We start from the raw sequence: 22242 nt of genomic DNA on the forward strand, positions 1-22242 counted from the left end.
GCGGAGCCTCCGAGGGCGTGGCTCAACACGTGGGCGTGGCTTTAGGCGCGCGCGCGCGCGGCCAGGTTCCACGCAGGCGCGGAAGACGGACGGCACGCGACTGGAAGGCGGGTCGGTTCAGCGGGGTAGGGGAGGGGAGGTAGGGGAAGGGACCTGGTGTAGTGGCGTTGAGGAGGGCGCCACTTAGTGTTGGGACCTTCTTGGCGGTCACCTCCGCTCCTGGGACTCGGGTTACGCGGCGGCCGCCTTCACGCCGGACCCGCCACCAGTGTTGGGTAGGTGACGCGCCGCGAAAGGGAGGCGCTCGCCGGCACTTCCGGTCTCGTGAGGCTCCGTCGCGCGCGGAGCACTCTGGGACTTTTATTTCTCGAGATGGAGCGAGCCATGCCGCAAGCGGTGCCTCTGGGTCAGGTGAGGGGGCGTGATGCGTGGTACCTTCTGGGGTTTGTAGTCCATGCCCGGCTCCGAAGGGGCCGGCAAGGAGTCGTGCGCTCAAGACCTGTTTTGCGTGGGCTGTTGGTGGGACTCGGATTCTGACCCGAGGGAGGGAGAGTAACCCAGAAATACCTCAGGGGCCTAACATGAAAGTCAGGATACGGATTAGGAGTCAGTACGTTTTTCTGTATTGGAGTAATAGAGCCACTTTTTTTTTTTTCTTTTTTTTTTTTTTTTTGCGGTACGTGGGCCTCTCAATGTTGTGGCCTCTCCCGTTGCGGAGCACAGGCTCCGGACGCGCAGGCTCAGCGGCCATGGCTCACGGGCCCAGCCGCTCCGCGGCACGTGGGATCCCACGGACACGAACCCGTGTCCCCTGCATTGGCAGGCAGACTCTCAACCACTGCGCCACCAGGGAAGCCCCTAGAGCCACTTTTTAAGCGGTTTCTCCGAGGCAGCCCTGTGCGAAGCTTTTTATATACAGTAGCTCGTCCAATCGTGACGAAATCTCCAGTGGGCTCCTTTTGACAGTTGAGGAAACGTGGAGGAGAGGCTGAGTCCTTGGTCAACAAAAGTTCCAGTAGGCATCAAGCCTCAACTCTCCCCTTTCTCACCTCCTTCTTCGAGCCACTCCTGGGACTATATGGACAGGTGCCTGCTTGGTGGGCTATAAAAAGGAGAACTGAGAAGTCAGTGCGGTGGGAGGCCGGACTGCGGCGGGAGGCCGGACTGCAGCAGGGGAAGCAGGAAGGAGTGTGTGGTTCAGGGGTCCCAGACGCCCCAGACAGCCTTCATCCAGCCTCTCTCCACAGATGGAAGTATTTCAGGCCTTGCAGCGGCTGCACATGATCATTTTTTCCCAGAATGTCTCACCCTGTGGGAAGTTCCTGGCAGCCGGCAACAATTACGGGCAGATAGCCATCTTTAGGTACCCTTGCCCCTGCTCCCCACCATCCATTAGCTCTGGCACTTGGTCCTCCTGGGGCTGATGCCCCCTGCTTCTGACTCTCAGGCCCCTCTCCTTTCAGCTTGTCTGCTGCTTTGAGCTCTGAGGCCAAAGAGGAAAGTAAGAAGCCCATGGTGACCTTCCAAGGTGGGTGCAGGCATTGAGGCCAGCTTAGGGAACCCCCGGGTGGACGAGAGGAGCAGGACAGGGTCACTCAGGTTCTGTACTTCCATTTAGCCCACGATGGACCCGTCTACAGCATGGTCTCCACTGATCGACATCTGCTCAGTGCTGGGGATGGGGAGGTGAAGGCCTGGCTTTGGGCAGAGATCCTTAAGAAGGTGAGTGTGGAGCTGGGGGAAGGGTGAGGTGCCCAGACCCAGAGAGAGCCTTTGAGGTCACCCAGTGTTTTCCTCCATGAAGGGCTGTAAGGAGCTGTGGCGTCGTCAGCCCCCATACAGGTGAGCCAGGCCCATGTGGGCAGAGGGCATGTGGGGGTGAAGGTACTGCCTCACAAGAGCTGACTCTGCTTTCCCTCTCCCAGGACCAGTCTGGAAGTACCTGAGATCAATGCTTTGCTTCTCGTCCCCAAGGTTTGAGCCCTTTTTAATCGGGGCTCTGCCCTGCCCTGTTTTGGGCCCAAATTTTAATCCTTCCCCTCTCCCTGTTCTGACTTGACATTCTCTTCTGACCCCATCCTTCCTTCTTCTGCAGGAGAATTCCCTCATCCTGGCGGGGGGAGACTGTCAGTTGCATACGATGGACCTTGAGACGGGGACCTTCACAGTGAGAGGGCTGTGGAACTGGAGTGGCAGGGGCGGGGTGGGGGAGCAGGGGCAGCAGCATCCTTCCTGGATCTTGTCCTGACACTGCCCCTCTCCCTGCAGCGGGCCCTCTGGGGCCACACAGACTACATCCACTGCCTGGCACTGCGGGAGCGGAGCCCCGAGGTGCTGTCAGGTGGCGAGGATGGGGCCGTGCGGCTTTGGGGTAAGGGAATGTCTGATTGGAGGGAAAGATGGTGGTAAGGGAGGCTGGGGCAAGGAGGGTACTTTTTATGGTTCTTCCCCCACAGACCTCCGCACGGCCAAGGAGGTCCAGACGATTGAGGTCTACAAGCACGAGGTGAGGGCGCACCCCATGCTCTGTCCTTCTTCCTTCCTGGGCATCTCCTGTGTCTTCACCTCCTCCTCTATTCTCCTCCTCCCTCCCAGGAGTGCTCGAGGCCCCACAATGGGCGCTGGATTGGGTGTTTGGCAACTGACTCCGACTGGATGGTGAGCCGGGCAGAGTGCAGGATGGGGTGGCAGCTCCAGGCCCTGTCCAGCTGAGAGCCTGTGGTTCATGGCGGCTGGGGACCCCCACCTTTCTGCCCAGGTCTGTGGAGGTGGTCCAGCACTAACCCTCTGGCACCTTCGATCCTCCACACCCACCACCGTCTTCCCCATGCGGGCACCACAGAAGCACGTTACCTTCTACCAGGACTTGGTGAGGCCCTCTGTCTTGCTTCTGCCAGCCCTGCCCCGCTCCCCCTGCAGCCCTGAACCCTGAGGCCCCTCCTTGTCTTCCACAGATTCTATCAGCTGGACAGGGTCGCTGTGTCAATCAGTGGCAGCTGAGCGGGGAGCTCAAGGCCCAGGTGCCTGGCTCCTCCCCAGGGCTGCTAAGCCTCAGCCTCAACCAGCAACCAGCAGCCCCTGAGTGCAAGGTGGGTTCAGCAAGGGGCAGTGGGGATCCTGGGAGGCCAGGGCATGTGGGCAGGTCAGTCACTCCCCTCTTGCCTCTAGGTCCTGACAGCTGCAGGCAACAGCTGCAGGGTGGATGTCTTCACCAATCTGGGCTACCGAGCTTTCTCCCTGTCCTTCTGACCTCCAGCAACACCCCCACCTCCATCTCAGGGGTTCGGAGTGGTTTGGTTTTTTCTTTTTTTTATACTAATAAAATTTGGGGCCTTTTTTTTTCATGTGCTTTTTTCCCAAGAATGGAGGCCAAGTCAGTGCAATGATTTATATATTACTCTTTCTGAGCTTGATACATAAATACCCACCCTCAACCCTGTCCTGGAGCATGCCGGGGGCCAGGGGGCCTAGTCCCTGGGAAAGATAGACTTATATAGATTCGAAAAACAGCTCTGCCACACCTGCCCCTGCCACCCACCTGGGGTACCTGGTCCCCGAAGCTGGCCCCTGCTCCCGGTGAGCCCTTGCCCAGCCTCTCGGGGTGGAGAGGGCACCAGCCGCCTTTGGCAGACAGTCGGGGCCCGTTGCTCCGCTGGCCAGAAGAGGAAAGGGAGCCAAAGAGGGCAAAGGTGGCCCCCTCGACCAGGCGCTCAGGTCCTTCGGAAGAGGTTGCTGAAGAAGCCGCCGGCGGGCCCAGGGCCCAGGCGCAGCGAGAGGCGCGGCGGGTTGCGGCTCGGGGCGGATCCAGCCGCACTCAGCTCTTTCTGGCGTTGTGATCGCAGCTGCTGCCCGATGACCACCTGCATGTCGTCCTGCGGACAGGGCGGCCGGGCCGGCAGGTCGGGTCAGCGTTCGGCACCGCCCCTGCCGGCACCGCCCCGCCGGCACCGCCCCGCCGGCACCGCCCCTCACCTCCCAGGCTTCCAGCTCTTGCGTCAGCGCCACCTTCTGGCGGATGGTGCGAAGCAGCTCCCGGGAGAGGGAGTCCCGCTCCAGAGAAACACGGCTGAGCTCCAGGGCCAGTTCCAGGGACCTGCAAGAGCGAGGGGCAGAGAGCAGGTACGAGGGCGCTGGGGCGTCAGCGAACAGTGGTGGTTGGGGGCTCCTGGACGCAGGCGGGAGTGAGGCCGCTAATACCGAAACCAGGGAGGTTAGAGGGCCCTTGCATCGGAGTGGGGACAATTATAGCACTCGCGGGAGGGAATCCGAGACCCAGAAAGGCCAGAGTGTCCTGGGGGCCTGCAGCCCCCCCTGGGGCGGTGGTGGATGGTGGCAGATGCTCACTTGTTCACAGCCTCGTCCCGATCCGAGAGGGCACCGCTTAAGATCTCCTCGGGATCCTCCTGCGCCCGCAGTTCCTTCTGCCTTTGCAGCTCCTCCCGCAGGGACTGTAGCTCTTCCCGCTGCAGCGCTATCTGCGGACAGGGTAAGGTGCAGAAAGGCAGGTAGGCCCCTGAGTGCCCCAGCTCTTACTCTTCCAGGCAGCCTGGACTCCAGCTCGCTGCCCTCCCGCCCCCTCCCCCACCCCCCCCATCCCCGCCTGCTCCACAAACAACCCAGACAGTTGTGGTCCTGTGCTGGAGATGAATTTTCTGAGCGCCTAGAGGGGTGGGGCTGGTCGGGGCTAGATGGGTGGTATAAGCCTGCAGGAAGGATGCATGGAGAAGCATTGGGAGGTGGGACTAAAGGGGCAGTGTAGTTCAGGAAGTCTTCCTGGAGGAGGTGACATACAGGCTGACTCTTCAAACATGATTGCAAGTTTGTTGGGTTGAAGGGCTATCCAGGTAGAGGGGAATTCGTGGGCAAAGGTTCGGAGATGTAGATGGGAAAGAGAAACTGACATTGAGAGGGGCTTTGCGTCCAGTACTATGCTCCCCCCACCTCATCCTGCAACCGGACCACTTCCGCCTCCTTCTCTTCCAGTATTTCTGCTGGACTCAGGGATGCTCGCTTCCTGGGAGGCTCCAACCTCTCCTCCTGGGGCGAAGGCTGGTGGCTGGATGCCTCTTGGGTCTCTGGGGGCAGAGTGGCCTATTCACCAAAGAAACTGGTCAGTGCAGTGTCAAACCTCGTGGGAAAAAAAGGAGGGACGGAGTCTGCAGCCCTCCTGGATGGTACGTGTAGAGGCTGGTGGGCCGAGAGCTCACCAGAGCATCTCCGCCTTTGTCCGCGTTCTGGTCTTGGTCCTTGCTGTCGAGGCTATGGGCAAGCTCTGACTGAAGCGAGGCTCCTGAGATGTTGGCGTCCTGGAGGCGCGACTCCTCCTCCAGCTCCGAGACCCGCCGCTGCAGCCTCCGCAGCGCACTCAGTGCCTCCCCCGCCTCGGAGCGCGCGAGTTCCAGCTGCGACCAACCCACCACAGAGTGAAACAAGTGCGGTCAGCCAGGTGCTCCCGCCACCGGCATCCCGCGGCCGGCCCACAGGGGGCGCCGGCACGCCGCAGAGAGTCAGGCAGCTCCGCGCGTCCGCGCAGCCCAGCGCTGAAGTTGGCTCCCACTCCCGGATCGCTGGGCTGCCTTGGGCCGCGCAGTTACCCTCGGCAGACACCAATTTCCTCCCCTATAAAGCAGGGCGCCGATGGGTGCCCCGGCTTCAAAGTCTCCCATCACCGTCCCTCCAGTCCCACCCCACCAGGTCACCTCGAAAAGCCCCACCCCCTCCCCCGACCATACCAGTCTACCTTCTAACTCTCTCACTAGTGCTATCATCCAGCATTGACTGATCCTTTCTTCTAAGCTGGGCAATGTGCTGAGTGTCTCACACCCTTACCACAGCCATGTACCATTACATCCCATCTCACAGATGGAGAAACTGAGGCTGGTGTTCCACAATAGTAGGAAGGGACACTGAAATAAGAACCCAGGTAATTTGACCACAAAATGCAAACTCCTGAGATCTCAAACATCAAGCCATACTGCCTCTTTTCATTTCCTTTCCTCCATTTTCACAGCCCAGACCTGGTCCAGGTCCCTATCATCTCTGCCCTGAGTTCTGGCCTCAGCCCCATCCCTGGCCTCCCAGATGCCAGTCTCTGATGCATTCTAAGATTACTGCCCCTGCTCAGTAGCTTATGGCTCCCACTTGCCCTTGTGCTAATGCCTGTGCTCTTCTGGCCCAGCTGTTAGGGCTCCCAGTGACCCAGCTCTGGTGTCTTCTTCCAGGAAGCCCTGAGGCAGTGGCCAAGGCCCTGGCTGGATGCAGCTGCCCACCCCAACCCTACTAGTCACCTCCAGACTGTGCTCGTGCCTCTCCCGCCGTAGCAGCAGCAGCTCCTCATGGGTTGCCTGTAGCCTGCCCTGGCCCTTTTCCACCTCCTCACACAGACCTCGAATCTGGGCCTCCAGGTCCTGTCGGCGACTCTGGAGCATCTGATTCTGGGGAAAGGCCTCAGAGCTGGAGTGGAAGGGCTAGGCCAGGCACAGACAGCTCCCAGCCAGCCTTCCAGGCTCAACAGACCCAGCTGGCACTCACCTCCCCCTGCAGACATTCCAGCCGTGTCCTCAACTCTGCCCCAGCCAAGGCCTGGGCCTGGCACTGACCCCGAAGGCCATCCAATTCTCTCTGAAGCTCCTGCTCAGTCTGGGAGGCCTGAGGGTGGGGGGAGGCAGTGGAGCCCTCAGCTGGCCCAAGCCACAACACCAAGCCCAGTGCATCCACTCCCACCAGGACCCAGGTATCTGCCACTCCTTCCCAGGGACCCGGGGTCAGAGCCGTCCCACCTGGGCCAGCTGCTGGCTGAGCTGGAGGTTCTGTTCACTGAGTTCACTGAGGGCGCGTGCCCGCTCCCGTCCGCTGTCCTGCTGCTCAGAACGCTGCTCCCCCAGCTGGGCCCGAAGGGCCTCCACGTCCCCCTCCAGCTCCACAGTCCTGGCCTCCCACTCAGCTCCCCGGGCTGCCAGGCCTCGGCGGAGCTCATGGTTCTCCTGCTGCAGCCGCTGTGGGGGCCGGGACAGAGGGTAGAGACAGGGAGAGGTGAGACTGGAGGGGACGCAGGGAGACAGAGACCCAAAGAAAGTCCAAGGGGGGTCTGAGACAAGCCTGAAAACCAGAAACATGAGAGAGCCGGGGAGGAAGTGGGCAGAGGGCAAGACACAGCCTCAGACAGCAGAGGAGGAGGGGGAGCAATAGAAAGAAGCTTCCAGGAGGAGCTGACCCTGGGCCAGAGTTGGGCGGGGCTCCCTGATGCCCACTCACCTCTGGCTGCCACCAGGGCTTCTGGACCCGAGGGCGTAGGCGCCATTTGTGGCGCCTGAGTCTGGCAGAATTGAAGCCTCGGCCCATGGCCTCACACACCTGGGTTCCAGGGGCTCGGGAGGTTCGGCCTCTGCCCAGCCTCTCTGCTCCGTCCCTCTCCCCCAGCTCCTCCTGGCTAGCTCCCTTTAATTAACCCTGGTTAGCCACACCCTGGCCCCAGGCCTCTGCCTGCCCTCCCCCAAACCTGTCTAACCAGCAGGGGGATGCTCCTGGCACACCCAGATGCCCAGCTTGTGGAGGCAGGCAAGTCAGGGGGCCAGCGTCTCCTGCCTCCCCGTCATAGACTGTCCACGCAGGAAGGTGAAGCTAATCACAGCTGCTACAATGATTAGCAGGCATTCCTGCCAGGGCCTGTGCTAGTACTTTATATTATTTTATTTACTCCACGAGACTTAGACTCCTTAACATCCTCATTTTACAAATGAGGAAACTGGGCCTCAGAGAGGTTAAAAGCCTTGCCCAAGGACACACAGTGAGTTAGTGGAGCCGGGATTCTAACCCAGGCAGCCAAGCCCTTAACCAAATACTGTGGGGGCAACACAGCTCTAGGATGGAGCCCACAGATTCGGGGTCTGATTGTCCTGGCCGTTGTCCTGCTCTGCTGCTGCTTTGTGGTAAGGCAAGTTCCCTAATATCTCCAAGTCCCATCCATCCATCCATCCATCCATCCATCCATCCAATATTTCCTGAGCTCACCCTGTTTTGGAGTCTTTGTCAGCAGTAAGTGAGACCACCAAGTTCCGTGCCTGAAGCAGCTTAGAGTCCAGAGGCAAATGGACACTTCATTGAACCAGGTAGTTTCAGAGGGGGAACATTAAGAGCTCTAAAGAAACCCTGGTAAGTGATGAAAAGGAGTGGGGTGGGGTGGGGATCCTTCAGGAGGAAGTGATGTCTGTTGACTCCTGCAGGGCAAGAAGGAAGAGGGCTACAGCAAGGGACAGCAAGTGCAAAGGCCCTGAGGCAATAAGCGTGGGTTGCTCAGGGAACTGAAAAAAGGCCCCCTCTGAGAAGGGACTGCGTGGCTGAGATGACTGACGTCAAGGAGGTCACAAGGGGAGGAGTTTTGGTTTCATTCTAAATGTGAGGGGGAGCCACTGAGAGATTCTGGGCAAGGACTGAAATGATCTGATTTGCAATTTTCGAGGATCCCTCTGGCTTCCCCATGGAGAAGGGGCTCAGGGGGCAAGAGTGGAAGCTGAGGACCAGTGAGGAGGCAGCTGCAGTGTCTGGGGCAGATGATGGGGCTGCAGCCAGCTTGGAGAGACGGTGAGAAGTGGGTAGACTCACAATCTAGTTTCGAAGAAGAATCAACAGGGCCTGCCAGTGTGGGAGGGAGAGGTCACAGAGATGTGCAGGCTCTGGTCCTACGGCGGGAAGCTGGGGTGGGGACAGCAGGGGATGGGGTCATGGAATCCAGTGCCACTTATGTTGAAATGCCCATTAGGTGGCCAGGTGGGGAGGGTGTGGGGCCGACGACATGGATACAGGAGTCAGTGGTGTCTAGGGTGTTTAGGGGACCAGATGTGACCCCCAGGGTGAGAGTGTGGCTGACCACAGCCTGGGCAGAGGGAACTGTTCATATCTCCCAGAGCCGGGTGAGAATTGACTGAGATGATGCATGGAAAGTGCTTAGCCCAGAGCCAGGCAGGGAGAGAGCCCAGGATCTGTTGGCAATACTGCTGAGGAGACAGACCCAAGATTCAGAGAGGTCCAGCAGCTTGCCCAAGGTCACAAAGCCAGGCAGGGATCTGAACCCAGGTCCTGTCTTGCCCTCAGAGCCCATGTTCTTAACCACTGGGCAACACTGCCAGGGAGGCTGGTCCCAGACCTGAACTGCTGTTCCAGAAGCATCCCCCTGCCTGGCTTTCCTCTCCCTGCCCCCCTGCCTGGTCCCTCCCCTGTCCTCCATCCCCCCAGCCCTGCCCTCTGCTGTCAGCTCACTTCCTCATGCTCGGAGTGCTGGGCGCTCAGCATCTCCAGCCGCCGCTGCAGCTCCTCATTGCGCTCCAGAAGCATCTTGCCAAGCTCTGCGGCCAACAACAGGTCTTTCTCCTTCTGCTGCAGCTGCAGGGCCAGGTCCTCGGGCTCCTCAGGCCTTGGGCCCCCTCCCAGGAATGAGTCCCGCCGCTCCAGCATGAAGGGGAAGAAGCCCTCATTGCTGCTGGGGGAGGTGCCCCTGGAGAGCAGCCCGGATGGGAAGCTGGGCCCTTCTGGGGAGCTCATGGTGCCTGCAGTGTCTGTGGGGACAGGTAGGTCTGTGGGGAGAGGTAGCTGCATGACACTCTACACCGCAGCCCAAAGGGGTTCACTGCCCTGCCCCGCACCCCCCCCCCCCCCCACACACACACACTGGCCAAGACGTGGCTCTCCTGCAGTTCTTCACCTGCCTGCTGGCCCTCTCGGTCCTGCAGCCAGGGCCTCCCTGGGCCATGAAGGGTTAATGATCTGTGTCTTGGCTGTCCAGCTCCTTTAATGTCCCCAGGGTAAACTGAGGCAGGGAGAAGCAGGAAAAGAGCTGTCCAGGCTTCTGCCTCTAGCAGATGTTTTCTGCTCCCAGGAAACCTTCTCCCAGTGCTCCAGGACCACACGCCACCCCAGTGACAGTCCCCACCCCCCTCTTCCCATGACCCAGCTGTTCTGGCTCCCAGCCTCTTACCAGCTGAGAAACTCTTCCCAGAACCCAGGTTCTTGGGACTCAGGACTCTGCGATTAGTCCAGCCTCTTCTCCCAAGAATACAGGGCCTTGTGAACTTCCGTGTCCTGAGCCCTTAGCCCCCAGAAATCCAGCACCCTCCCTTTCCAGAAGCCCAGGCCCAAGTTCCCTGCCCCCCAGCCCTCCTGGCCCTTGTTTTCCTATTTTCTCAGGTCCCCATCCTGAACTTAGGTGCCCAGACCCTCAGCCCACCCCTTCTGGATTGCTGGCCCCAGTCCCTCAGATTCCAGGCCCTGAGCGGGTGGGCGGGCCGGCGAGGTAACAGGTTGTGCCGGCACTGCCGCCCGACCGTCCACTCCAGGTTTCTGTTTACTTCCCGCCCGGATTTGGGGATGGGAGCCTGGTGGCACTCCCCTAGGGCCGCCAGGGCCCGCAGTTCAGGGGCTCCAGGGCTCAGGAGGGAGGGGACACATGGGGCTTTCCTGGCATATTACCCCTCTCCAGCACTCCTGAGGTTCTCCACCCCCTACGCGCGCACACACGTCTGTCCCTTCCCCTCCTCCCCTCGCCATGTGTCCGACCCTAGGCCTACTCTCAGGACCCAGGCATCAGCGGCAGTCCCAGCCCAAATGCCCCCCGGCCAGGCTGGGGGTCTCCCTGACGTGGCCTCTGCAGGCCCAACACCACTCTGGGACTCAGGGGTATCCCTCCTCCTCACCCCTCCCGGCACCGAGCTACCAGTTATTAGCACCTCAGCCCAGGCGTCAGGGTCCCCACGCCTCGACACCCAACCCTAGGCGTCGTTAGCCCAGCCACCGCCTTCCTGCCTTCCTTCCTGCCCGCGTCCCCCGTTTCCCGGCCCCGGGAGTCCGGCCCGGCCGCTCCTGCCCCGCCCCATGCCCCACTCGCCCACTCTCTCCGGCCCGGTCCGCCCAAAACTTGAAGGGCCCCCATCCTCGGCGCCCCTTAGGCTCTCACCCGACGACGCCGGGCTCCCTCCGAGGTACCCGCGGCCCCGGTCCCCTCTTCCGGAGACGGCGCCAGGTGAACTGCCCGCACAGGTGAGGGGGCGGTGCCACGGGCAAGGCTGGGGCGCCCCCTGGTGGCCGGAATGGCCAGGTGGGGCCCAAAGAAAGTCGCGTCGACCCAGGTCAGAGCCAGTGACCCATCTTGCCGCCATCGGAAAACGACAGGGCCCATTAACTGACCACCTGCTGTGTGCAGACCCCTGAGTATATATGTCAGCTCCTTTCCCCTCACAACTTCCCTTGTGGGATAGGAAATTATTAACAATAACAACAAATCTAACATGTATTAATGCTAAGTAATATGCTAAGTAATAATATCTTCTTATATGGGGATAACTTCTTTACTTTCATGACATCCTAATGAAGCAGGAACTACTATTATCCCCATTTTACAGATGAGGAAACTGAGGGCCAGGGAGAATCTAACTTGCTTGGGGTCACATGGACAGAACTTGAATGTGAGCAGCGCGAGTGTGACTTCAGGGTGTGTGCTCTTATGCTGATTCCCGTGCTGTAGGTGACAGCTAAAGTGACTTGCCCGTAACCACACCTTAGCCTGTGCGCCTCCCAACTTGAGGCTCTCAGTTCCCAGGCTGCACAGAGGCAGAGGCAGAGGCAGAGGTCTGGGTATGGAGAGTGGGAGGATCCAGGCCTGGGTTCTGGGGTCCAGCCCAGTGCAGCCTGGGCATGCGGGGGATGCCCCTGCCGTGGCCTGGTGGCTTGTCAGGAGTCTCCTCAGACTTCCAGGGCTCCCTGGGTCCCTGTAAAAGGGGTTCCTGTCCTGGTGAGTAGGGACAGATGGAGGGCTGGGAGCAATGGTATGCTGGTAACACTTTAACAACAGACTCTCTGGGGAAAAAGAATGCCCTGAGTTGTTGCTTTTGCCAATTTCTGTGCTGTAAGTACTCCCTCCAAAGCTGATTTCAAGCTACTGATGTGACATCCTTGAATGTGGAGATGGGCAGAAATGTCCATAATCAGCTTTTGCCAGCCAGTATCAGCTGGGTTCCCTGCCCCTCTGGCTGGGGGGGTCAGGGCTTCTGAGTCTTGGAGGACTGGAGTCCTATCTGGCTGAGTTTTAGAAAAACAGGAGGAAGATGGGAGCTGGGACTCCTGACTTGTGGGGAAATGGATGCAAGGATTCCTTGGAGGGATGGTTCGGGGGCTGGGACTACTGCGTCCGGGGCTGGGACAAGGTTTCCTGCCAGCACAGAGCAGGGGTACCAATTACATTGCAAAGGGGTCTGTGGGCTGCCTTGCCTGGCAAGGCTACTACATTCTCCCATAGCACCTGTGGGACAGCCTGGCAGACTTCAGAGGGCTGGAGACACCCCAGCCTTGCCTCGGTGCTGCCACCTAACTCCCTCCAAATACCAGGACCACCCGGGGCCCCAGGTGTAATGCACCCACACTCCACTCCCTGAGCCCCCCTCCTGCCAGGCAGGGGGTGGGCTCACCTGGAGATGAAGTGCTCAAGGCCCTATTCCCAAAGGAGGTTCACAGTCCACCCAGGAAGTTGGAGGAGGTGTAGACCTATAAACCAGAAAGGCACCAATAAAACAAACAGCGAAAGAGCTTGGCTCTCGGGTGCTGGCATCACATGGCTTCAATCCAAATTCCAGTTTGGTCACATGTCAGCTGTGTGTACCTGTGTCATTCAGCTGACTGGCCTCTGCAGCCCTCAGTTTCCCCATCTGTAAAACAGAGGCGATCACAGTTCCTAGCTTATGGAGTTCTGAGAATTCAATGAGGGTGAAGTACCAGCGCTTAGGCTGTGCTCATGATCCTCAGCAGGGCCCTAAGAAATGACTCACCACACGTATTACAATGCATTTCATCCTCACAGCAACCCTATTAAGTCATTGCCATTCACAGACAGGTTACCAGCTCAGGGAGGCAAAGTGATTTGTCTGTGGCTGCATAGCCGACCTCTCATCCCAGCTTGCCTGGTTCCCAGCCCCAGTCATTCTTTGGACATTTGAATCTGGCCTCCAGCCTCCCTGCTGGACCTGAGTCCTGGTCTCCAGCCCCTCCCCTGTCCCCCAGCTCCCCTCTCCCCAGCCTCCCTGCTGATCACAGGTGAAGATGGATAAGAGTGACAGAGTGGCCCCAGGGAAGCCCTAGGGATGCTGGGACATGTCTAGATAAGAGCAGGGATGATAATAACCCAGCCCTCTGGTCTCCAGCCACCCCCCAAGCAAGCCAGCTTCCTGGAGCCTCCAAGCTCTGGCTCGGCCCTGAATGCTCTCCCCAGCCTTCCTAACCACCTGGTGAGTCCTGGTGTCTCCTCCCTGGGGAAACCTCCACAGACTTCACAAGGACTTGGGCAGCCTTTGCTGGGCAGCGGAAGCCAGCAGAATGCCCCACCCCCTCCAGTGAGGCAACCCAGGGAATGGCGCACTTCCAGACCAAGGTGCCTCTGGGCTTTTACGACAGATACAGAGTCTATGAACAATAAGTAGTATTGTTTGGGGCATTTAAAACTTTCCTATAAAATGTTTTGCACTGAATACTGTAACTTGCTTTTTTTCATTTAGCCTGATATTTCCAAGTTTTTTCCCAACTTAAAAAAAAAATTGACTTTATTGGTAGGTATTCATTCCCTAGGGCTGCCATAACAAATTTATGGCTCAAAAAACAGAAATGTATTGTTTCATAGTTCTGGGGGCCAGAAGCCTGAAATCAAGGTGTGGGCAGTGTTGGCTCCTCCTTGAGCCCCCGACGGGCATCTCTCCCACACTGCTCTCCCAGCTCCATGGTCCATCACCCAGAGCTCCCCGTGCTCCTTCCGCAGGTCTTATCCCCTGGAAACCACTGATCTGCTTTACTTTGCCTCTTCCAGATTGCTCTCTGAATGGAGTCGTGGCAGTGAAAGCACCAACTCCTAACCACAGGACCGCTAGGGAAGTCCCTGCTCCTGGCTGCTTTGACCCAGCATAATGCTGCTGCGATTCATCCATGTCATACATATCAGTGGAATCAATAGGGTTGAGAAGTTTCAAATCTAAAGGAAAGTTGCTGAAATAACACAATGAATACCCTCCACTTAAGCTCCCAATGGTGGACATTTTGCCACATTTGCTTTCTTGCTCTCTTACACGACACACACTCGCACACATTTTACTAAACCATTGGCTACTTCACCTTGCATCTCTGAGGACGCAGATATCCCTCTACATAATCATGTACCATTATCACATGTGATCGACTGAACATTTCTCTTTAGACCCCTTTCATCTGAAATACTCCCCTTGCCTTCTTTTTTTTTCTTTTTTTAAATATTTATTTATTTATTTTGGCTGTGCCGGGTCTTAGTTGTGGCCCACAGGATCTTCTGTTGCGGCATGCATGCGGGATCTAGTTCTCTGACCAGAGATTGAGCCCAGGCCCCCTGCATTGGGAGCATGGAGTCTTACTCACTGGACCACCAGGGAAGTCCCACTCCCCTTGCCTTCTTATGTGTCTTTCGGGATATTGACTTTGGGGGGAAGAATACAAGCAGCTGTTTTCCAAAATGTTTCTCAGACTTATCCAGGATAATGTATTTAGATTTAGTTTGTTCTTAACAGCTGTAAGGTATTTCATCCAATGTTTATGCCCCGATTTGTTTCTCCACTCTCCTATCAATGAACACTTAGTCTTCTGGCACTTCTTCAACATTATAAACAATGTTCTAATGCACATCCTTGTACGTAGATCTCCATGGACACTTGGATGGAAATTTTATGCTGTCATCATTCTAGAAGTAGAATCAGTGGGGGGAGGTGTTCCAGTGATCTCTTGCTGGGTAATAACTATCCCACCATTTAGAGGCTTGGAACAGCAAGTTTTTTTTTTTTTAATTATTCTTTAGAACTTTTTTTAAAATTTATTTTTGGCTGCGTTGGGTCTTCATTGCTGCACGTGGGCTTTCTCTAGTTTTGGCTAGCGGGGGCTCCTCTTCATTGCGGTGCGCGGGCTTCTCATCGTGGTGGCTTCTCTTGTTGCAAAGCACAGGCTCTAGGCACACAGGCTCAGTAGTTGTGTCGCACAGGCTTCATGTGGGATCTTCCCAGACCAGGGCTTGAAGCCGTGTCCCCTGCATTGACAGGCGGATTCTTAACCACTGTGCCACCAGGGAAGCCCAGCAATTTGGTTTTCTCTCTCACAGTTTTGAGGGTTGGCTGGGCTCTGCCGGGATCTCATGCAGTTGCAGGTAAGATGGTGGCCGGGGCTGGAGTCGTCAGATGGTTTCTCCGCTCCCAAGTCTGGCGCCTGGGCTGGCTGGCTGGGTCAGCTGGGACGAGATAGTGTTTCTTTCTTCACGCAGCCTCTGCACACGTCTGCCTGGATTTCCTCCCAGCGAGGCTATCCCAGACTCCTCACGTGGCAGCCGACTTCCCCAAAAACGAGGTTCCAAGAAGCCTGGGCAGAAGCTGCCAGGCTTCTTAAGACTCAGAAGTTCCCAGAACCATCACTTCTACAGCATGCTACTGGTCAGGTAAGGCACTGAGTCAGCCCAGGTTCCAGGGGAAAGGAGTGGATTCCACCTCCCCACAGGAGGTGTAGAGAAGAATTTGCAGCCATCTTTTACCTACCACAGAGGTTATACTCTTCAGTTTTATTAAATATCGCCCAACCGGTTTCCAAAGGGTAGGTATGAATTTACACTCTGTAATCAGAAGTCCAACTCCATTTCTGATGTTTGCTGATAACCTGAAAGCCTCAGGCTTCCCTCTTCCCTCTTGTGTCCCACATCTGGGCAAGCTGATAAGAAGGCCCTGATGCTTGCTCCCTTGCACAGGCAGGAAATTGAATTCAGGAAAGCCCTGGCCAGTGTGGAGGGGCCCTCAATCCAGCCTCACCCCCTAACCACAGTGAAAGCCCCTCCTCACTCTCTCAAGCCATTTCTGACCTGCTTGGGAACCTGCCCTGCTCCTCCCAGGAAGCCTCATTATGTGAGTCATCAATCTTATCCTACTCTCTGGCTATGTGTGACCTCATCAGTCTTCACCTCTGAACCAAATTTTGTGTGGAGGGTTTGATCCCATCATGGAGCAACCAGGAAGCACACTCCTATCAGCAGAGTGTGAGTTTCATCTAGCCCGTACCTAGCTAATACTTGGCATCATCAGACTTTTTAATTTTTGCCAATCTGATGACAAACATGGTGTGAGATAATAGAAAAAATATATATCGGTCTCTGCCCTCAGTTCCTGGTACAAAGCTCCTGAAATCCTTGTAAATGGGGATGCCAGGAGAAGTGAGGTTTTCATTAAGTTGGTGTCAGTGAAGTGGGATTTGCTAGAACTCATGGAAGCATGTGGCTTGGGAAGAGAAAGGATAAAAGGGCAGGGGATGCGGAGATTTTGATTCCTGGTGGCCATGTGGTCACCCATGGCCTGGAGAAGCAGCTGTGCTGTATTCAGGTACTAAAGGTAAAAGCTGGCAATGGAATTTAGGGATGGACCCAACTCCCAGGGAGTTGGTTCAATTGAGGCAGAAGGAAATGAAAACTACTAAGAAAACAGCAAATGATTCAATTGTTTATTGTTATTGGTAACAGCTAAAATGAAATTAAAAGAGAGTGCTGGGTGGAACATTGATACTGATCAGATTTTGGTGAGTCTGAGCTTTGGCCACTAGCCTAATGCCACCCACTGAGGGAAAAGTCATGCAGGGACAACCATAAGAACCTCTGAGACCTCAGGTCACCAGGAAGGTAGTCAAGGGGGGGGAAGGGCAAAACCAAGAAACTGCTGAAAACAGGGGGACAGTGTGGAGGGCTTTTTTTCATTTCGTGGATCAGTATCATCACTTTCTTGAAGACCCTTTCTTGAAATGGATTGTGAGAGTAACTAGCTTAGGGGCTGTTCTTTGGTTTTGAGTCTGCAGAGTGGAAGGGCATGTCTGGGTTGTTCAGGACCCACAGCTCAGTATGAAAGAATCACAGATGGTTATAAGTGATCCAGACCCACAGGAGGTTATTCCCGAGGGAACAGCCAGCCTGGTAGACTGAATAAAAGCCACAGTAAGGTCTGATTACCCTGAGAAGGAGAACTATCCATCTCGCCCCATAAATGCCAAGTGGAACACTGCAGATGAAGTGGCTGACAACTCTGTATGCTAGCCACCTGGGGCTGGCTTTAAAATGACTTGAATATTCGCCCACAAAATACGCCCCTTACCCCGACCACCCTCTGGTTGGGGGGTGGCCCTTTTGCATGGGTACCCCACATAACCCGACTGCTGCAAAACTGAAGGACAGTTCAGGAAGCCTTATAAATCTGCGGTCCCAGCTCCCCCTCATGGGTCTTACTAAAGAAAAAAAATTAGGTTAATTAACAAGAAAATGGGGGGACTTCCCTGGTGGCGCAGTGGTTAAGAATTCACCTGCCAATTCAGGGGACATGGGTGTGAGCCCTGGTCCAGGAAGATCCCACATGCCGCGGAGCAACTAAATCTGTGCGCCACAACTACTGAGCCTGTGCTCTAGAGCCTGCGAGCCACAACTACTGAGCCCGCACGTGCCTAGAGCCTGTGTTCCACAAGAGAATCCACCGCCATGAAGAGTAGCCCTCCCTCGCTGCAACTAGAGAAAGCCCAGCAACAAAGACCCAACGCAGCCAAAAATAAATAAATAAATTTAGTTATTAAAAAAAAAAATGGGGAAAGGCAGAGAGAATCAAGAGACAAGAGACAGGTCTTGGCAGGGTGAACATTTTTAAAGGGTTATTAAGAAATAAGGTGAATAAAACGAATATTAATAGGAATGAAACAAAGAGGAAAACGCGAGGAAAGAAGGACTTCCTTGGTGGTCCAGTGGTTAAGACTCCATGCTTCCATTGCAGGGAGCACGGGTTCAATCACTGGTTGGGATCCGGGATCCCACATCCCGCATGATGCGTGGCATGGCCAAAAAACAAAAAAAATTAGGGGGCTAGCAACCTGGGGAGAAGTCGGACTCAAGTCCCAGAACCAGCTCTGGAGATTCTGCTTGGCCATGAAAGTTTTTAAAGGGGAAAAAGGGGAGGTAATCTCAGTTAATCACTGACTGTCAGTTTCTTTTTCTTTGACCGCACCTCGCTGGCAAGTAGGATCTGAGTTCATTGGAAGAGTGGAGTCTTAACCACTGTGCCACCGGGGAAGTCCCCTCAGTTAATCACTGAGATAGGGGGTCAGAATCATCACCATCTCCCGTTGGGTGCAGCCTTGTCGACTCCTTGTGATCTTTCTTTAGATGCCACCTTGTTCACACAGTTTCTTCACGAGATTACTGAAGGGGAAGCTAGGAAAAAGATCTAGTCATCTGTTAATTCCTTATTCTTCATTTCTATTTCTTTGATCTAAGGAAAGAATCAGGTTAGGCTAAGTGTTGTGTGATCAAAAGATTTGAAAGGTGTGCTTGGGCCGGAAGTTAGTTACAATATGGCTTTGCTAAAGTGACAAGACAAAAGGGACCTCCTGCAGAGAGCTCTTTCCTGCAAAGAGCTCTTTCCTGCAAAGAGCTCTTTCCTGCAAAAAGCTGCTTACAGATCCCCATTGTCAGACATCACTCCATTTCTAAGGGATTAGGGGCGAAGGTCCATCTTCTGTAACTTCTTCCTGCTGATATAGGGTGTCGTAGTCTTAGAGTGGAAGATGCTGACATGCTTCTATAACATCTCTTTGCTGACAATTTTAGTTGCCCACTTACATATACGGGCCTAGCGAGCTACAATTTTTTTTTTTTTTTTTTTTTTTTTTTTTTTGCGGTACGCGGGCCTCTCACTGCTGTGGCCCCTCCCGTCGCGGACCGCAGACTCAGCGGCCATGGCTCACGGGCGCAGCCGCTCCGCGGCATGTGGGATCTTCCCGGACCGGGGCACGAATCCGTGTCCCCTGCATTGGCAGGCGGACTCCCAACCACTGCGCCACCAGGGAAGCCCGCTACAATTATTTTGACGCCCACAAAGATACAGATTATTATGAGCAATAGTGTTAACCGCATTCTCTTGAGGCCAGTACTTGGAATTGTGCTAGCCAAAGAGTCAGTACTTCTCAAAATGGAGCAGCTTATGTCATGGCTGCAGTCTGGTCATCATGCTTTTTCCCTCTGGGGGACAGTTACAGTATCTGTAAAGCAACTCAAGAATGTGCATCAGACACTGAAAGATTCTATGACTCTATTGTCCTGATCATTAACTACTTGAGCCTGCCCTTTTGTGACTCAGGGAGGCTTGGGAGACTTCAGCTTTTCTACAAACAAGAGGCAGGGGACATTGGAAGGGCCTTTGTACTTGGGGGGAGGCGGGGGTACCGCAGTGTTCTGCTCGGTTTAAATTCCTCCCTTCTGCCTCCCCCTAACCCCACCCAAGCAACCACTGATCTGCTTTCTATCCCTCTAGTTTGGTTTGCATTTGCTAAATATAACTGGAATCATATAGCATGATCTATTTTTTTGTCTGCCTTCTTTTTTTGTTTTCCACATTAACTTTTTTTTCTTATTGTGGTAAAATACACATATATAAAATTTACTGTCTTAACCTTTTTTTCTTTTTTTGCGGTACGCAGGCCTCTCACTGTTGTGGCTTCTCCCATTGCGGAGCACAGGCTCCCGACGCGCAGGCTCAGCAGCCATGGCTCACGGGCCCAGCCGCTCCACGGCACGTGGGATCTTCCCGGTCCAGGGCACGAACCCGTGTCCCCTGAATCGGCAGGCGGACTCTCAACCACTGCGCCACCAGGGAAGCCCCACCTTAACCATTTTTAAGTGTACAGGTTGGCGGCATTACATGCAGTCACAATGCTGGGCAGAAATCACCACCATCATCCCCATAACTCCTTTCAGCTTGTAAAACTGAAACTCTGTCCCCATTAAACACAAACTACCCCTTCTCCCCACCCTTGGCCCCTGGCAGTCACCACTGTACTTTCTGTCTCTGTGAGTTTCAGTACTCTAAGTACCTCATATGAGTGGAATCCTGTAGTAGTTGCCTGCCATTAAGTCTTTTCAAGGACAGTTTCTGTTGATTTTTTTTTCCTTTGAACTGGCCATATTTCCTGTTTCTTTGTGTGCCTTGTGATTTTTTGTTGAACACTGGGACATTTAAATCTAATAATGTGGTAACTCTGGAAGTCAGATTCTCCCCCTCCCCAGGGTTTGCTGTTTTTTGTTGTTGTTTGGGGGCTTTTTTTTTTTTTGGAATGTTGTAGGCTGTCTCTGTGACTGAGGTGTGAACTTAATGTGTTCTTAGGTCTTTTCTGAGCCTTTCCTTGGGCACACGCAGTCACTTGCTAATTTTCCCCATAGATGCAGGTTTTTTGTTTTGTTTTGTTTTGTTTTAATGTTCTAGTCTTTAATGTCTGACTCCTGAAAGGGGAAAATCGTTAAAAGATGGGGATTAATACTCAATGCTCTGTGGTGACCTAAATGGGAAGGAAAAGGAAAACCAAAAAAAGAGGGGATATATGTATATGTATAGATTCACTTTGTTGTACAGTAGAAACTAACACAACATTGTAAAGCAACTATACTCCAATAAAAATTAATTTAAAAAGAAAAAGAAAGGGGTTATAAAGGGGTCCGGGGCCTTTAAATCCCCTGGCATTTACTTCAGCCAGATGGGCGGGGGCTGCAGCAGCGGGCGAGCTGCCACAAGAATGGCTGCCGCCCCTCGGTCTACAGCTCCCTGATCAGAAGCATTGATCAGTCTCAGCCGTCAGAGCCCAGATCCCCCATCTTCGGAGGACAGGGTCCTTTTTTGCTCACCTTCCTTCCTACAAGTTCTCCAGGTGGGGGATGGGCAGCTACTACTGAACTGAGAGCTGAAATTGATGGCCATTTACTGTCCAAGCCTTCCCCTGGAAGTTGTAAGCCTTCAGGCTTCCAGAATAGTTCCATCAGACAGATTCTGCCAGTGCAATTGTTGTCCAGGTGGGGAGACAGATTCCTGGTGCTTCCTACTCCACCATCTTCCCAGAATCTTCTCTGATCCAAAGCCTTTTGCACAACAGTGGGTGAAACAGTCGGGGAGTGAAGAAGGGAACTTCCCAGGACTCCTTGACACAGGAACCCCACTCACCACTCATTGTGGTACCAAAACCTGTTGGTGAAGCCCTGACTTGGCGGCAATTAGATTGAGAAAACAGAACTAGAAGTGCAAGAGTTCATGAGACTATGGAAGTTGGAATGTTTAAACAGCCTTTATGTAAAGAAGCTGTGTCTCCTTTACCTATTGTTTTATGGGAATGGATATTATGTCCTGCTGGGAATATTTCCCCTACCTGGTATTGTAAACTCCAAACCTGTAGATGGAGTCCCAGCGGAGGCCACATCTAGGAATGTAAGGGTCGATTGAATTAAGGTAAAAGTTCTACTAACTGGAATTCTACTAATTGGAATACTCCATCAGACTTTCTGTGAAGTGCCTCTTACCTGAGTGCAATTACAGGGATTGACACTGTATCTGACTGGGGAATGTTTCCCTAACTAGTACTGTGAAACAGAAGGTGTGCAAATCCTCCCTTCAAGCAAGGTTACTTGGACATGCTAAACAGGAACCAGTAAGATTGCCCGACTCTACACAGCGTTGAATAGAAGGTGGGGTGCTGGCAGGGACAGAGTCTCTGTGCGGTAGACCTATGTGGATTGTAGACTGGGGCTTAAGGCAAAAGCCTTTGAGCACCCCCCAGCGATGACTACTGGGACTTTCAACTGGAGAGTTTCCAGGGTTATTTACTATCTTGTTTTCAGACATTAATTGAAGCTACCCCATGACTGAAGGACATAAAATGATCTTAAAACCTGAAATACCCATTACGTCTAGGGTGATATCAGAGAAATGCTCTAATGGGGATGGCAGAACCCAGAAGAGTTCCATCATAAGATGGAAATGGTTTTCACAAGATGGCGCTGCCTGGGGAGACCGTCACGAGGAGGGAGCCTCTCTTCTCTGAGGACTGAATCCGGATCTGTGTGAGCAGCTCTGGATTCCACCACTTGGACAGTGAGTGCCCTATTAACAGCTCTCAACTGACCAACAAGAAGATGCTTGGTTTGTGGACAGCAGTTCCAAGGTGAACAGACAACCTCCTCTTTGGAAGGCCACCACTGTGATCAAAGAATGTGAAAACAGATCAGTCTGGTGGGCTGAACTGCAAGCTGTTTTCCTAGCCATGATGGGAGAATTGGCAGTGGGGAAATTCCCTATGTTTTGGTTTCTACAGACTCACGGTCAGGCAGGAGGGCAATGGAAACCTGGCCTGTTAAAGGGATGCCTAGGGAAT

The 22242-nt window shown here is 54.5% G+C and overlaps 2 protein-coding genes across 7 annotated transcripts; one reads left to right on the forward strand and one right to left on the reverse strand.

Moving 5' to 3' along the window:
- The first annotated feature begins 81 nt into the window (after positions 1-81).
- Positions 82-3401, forward strand: THOC6 (THO complex subunit 6). Of its 5 annotated transcripts, none has more exons than XM_079945987.1 (13): positions 82-111; positions 1248-1363; positions 1464-1528; positions 1619-1722; positions 1805-1842; positions 1926-1974; positions 2096-2167; positions 2269-2371; positions 2457-2506; positions 2596-2658; positions 2759-2869; positions 2955-3089; positions 3169-3401. In XM_079945987.1, the coding sequence occupies exons 2-13, from the start codon at positions 1248-1250 to the stop codon at positions 3247-3249; spliced, it is 987 nt and encodes a 328-aa protein (XP_079802113.1). In that variant the 5' UTR covers positions 82-111; the 3' UTR covers positions 3250-3401. The 5 variants fall into 5 exon arrangements, with proteins under 5 accessions (XP_079802113.1, XP_079802115.1, XP_079802112.1 ...); XM_079945986.1 differs by lacking the exon at positions 82-111 and adding an exon at positions 231-275; XM_079945985.1 differs by lacking the exon at positions 82-111 and adding an exon at positions 271-411.
- On the reverse strand, positions 3307-9555 carry BICDL2 (BICD family like cargo adaptor 2). Of its 2 annotated transcripts, XM_079945984.1 has the most exons (10): positions 9256-9555; positions 7255-7302; positions 6780-6995; positions 6532-6648; positions 6288-6434; positions 5208-5402; positions 4942-5091; positions 4345-4475; positions 3973-4093; positions 3579-3872 (listed from the first exon to the last, which is right to left on the reverse strand). In XM_079945984.1, exons 1-10 carry the CDS (start codon positions 9535-9537, stop codon positions 3711-3713), a joined length of 1569 nt encoding a protein of 522 aa, XP_079802110.1. In that variant the 5' UTR covers positions 9538-9555; the 3' UTR covers positions 3579-3710. The 2 variants fall into 2 exon arrangements, with proteins under 2 accessions (XP_079802109.1, XP_079802110.1); XM_079945983.1 differs by lacking the exon at positions 9256-9555 and having other exon boundaries at positions 3307-4093; positions 6780-7382.
- Positions 9556-22242: the final 12687 nt, after the last annotated feature.

This window comes from Stenella coeruleoalba (genome assembly GCF_951394435.1).
Source record: "Stenella coeruleoalba genome assembly, chromosome: 15".
NCBI lineage: Eukaryota > Metazoa > Chordata > Mammalia > Artiodactyla > Delphinidae > Stenella > Stenella coeruleoalba.

Bases quoted from the DNA above. Each gene is read 5' to 3' on its own strand.
- THOC6 (XM_079945985.1), top strand. From the start codon at position 373: ATGGAGCGAGCCATGCCGCAAGCGGTGCCTCTGGGTCAG. The intron at 412-1,247 runs GTGAGGGGGCGT...CTCTCTCCACAG, and splicing joins AAGCGGTGCCTCTGGGTCAG to ATGGAAGTATTTCAGGCCTT. The intron at 3,090-3,168 runs GTGGGTTCAGCA...TCTTGCCTCTAG, and splicing joins CAGCAGCCCCTGAGTGCAAG to GTCCTGACAGCTGCAGGCAA.
- BICDL2 (XM_079945983.1), bottom strand. From the start codon at position 7,115: ATGTTTCTGGTTTTCAGGCTTGTCTCAGACCCCCCTTGGACTTTCTTT. The intron at 4,476-4,941 runs GTGGGGGGAGCA...CCCTGTCCGCAG, and splicing joins TGGTCCGGTTGCAGGATGAG to ATAGCGCTGCAGCGGGAAGA. The intron at 4,094-4,344 runs GTGAGCATCTGC...TCGCTCTTGCAG, and splicing joins CGGGACGAGGCTGTGAACAA to GTCCCTGGAACTGGCCCTGG.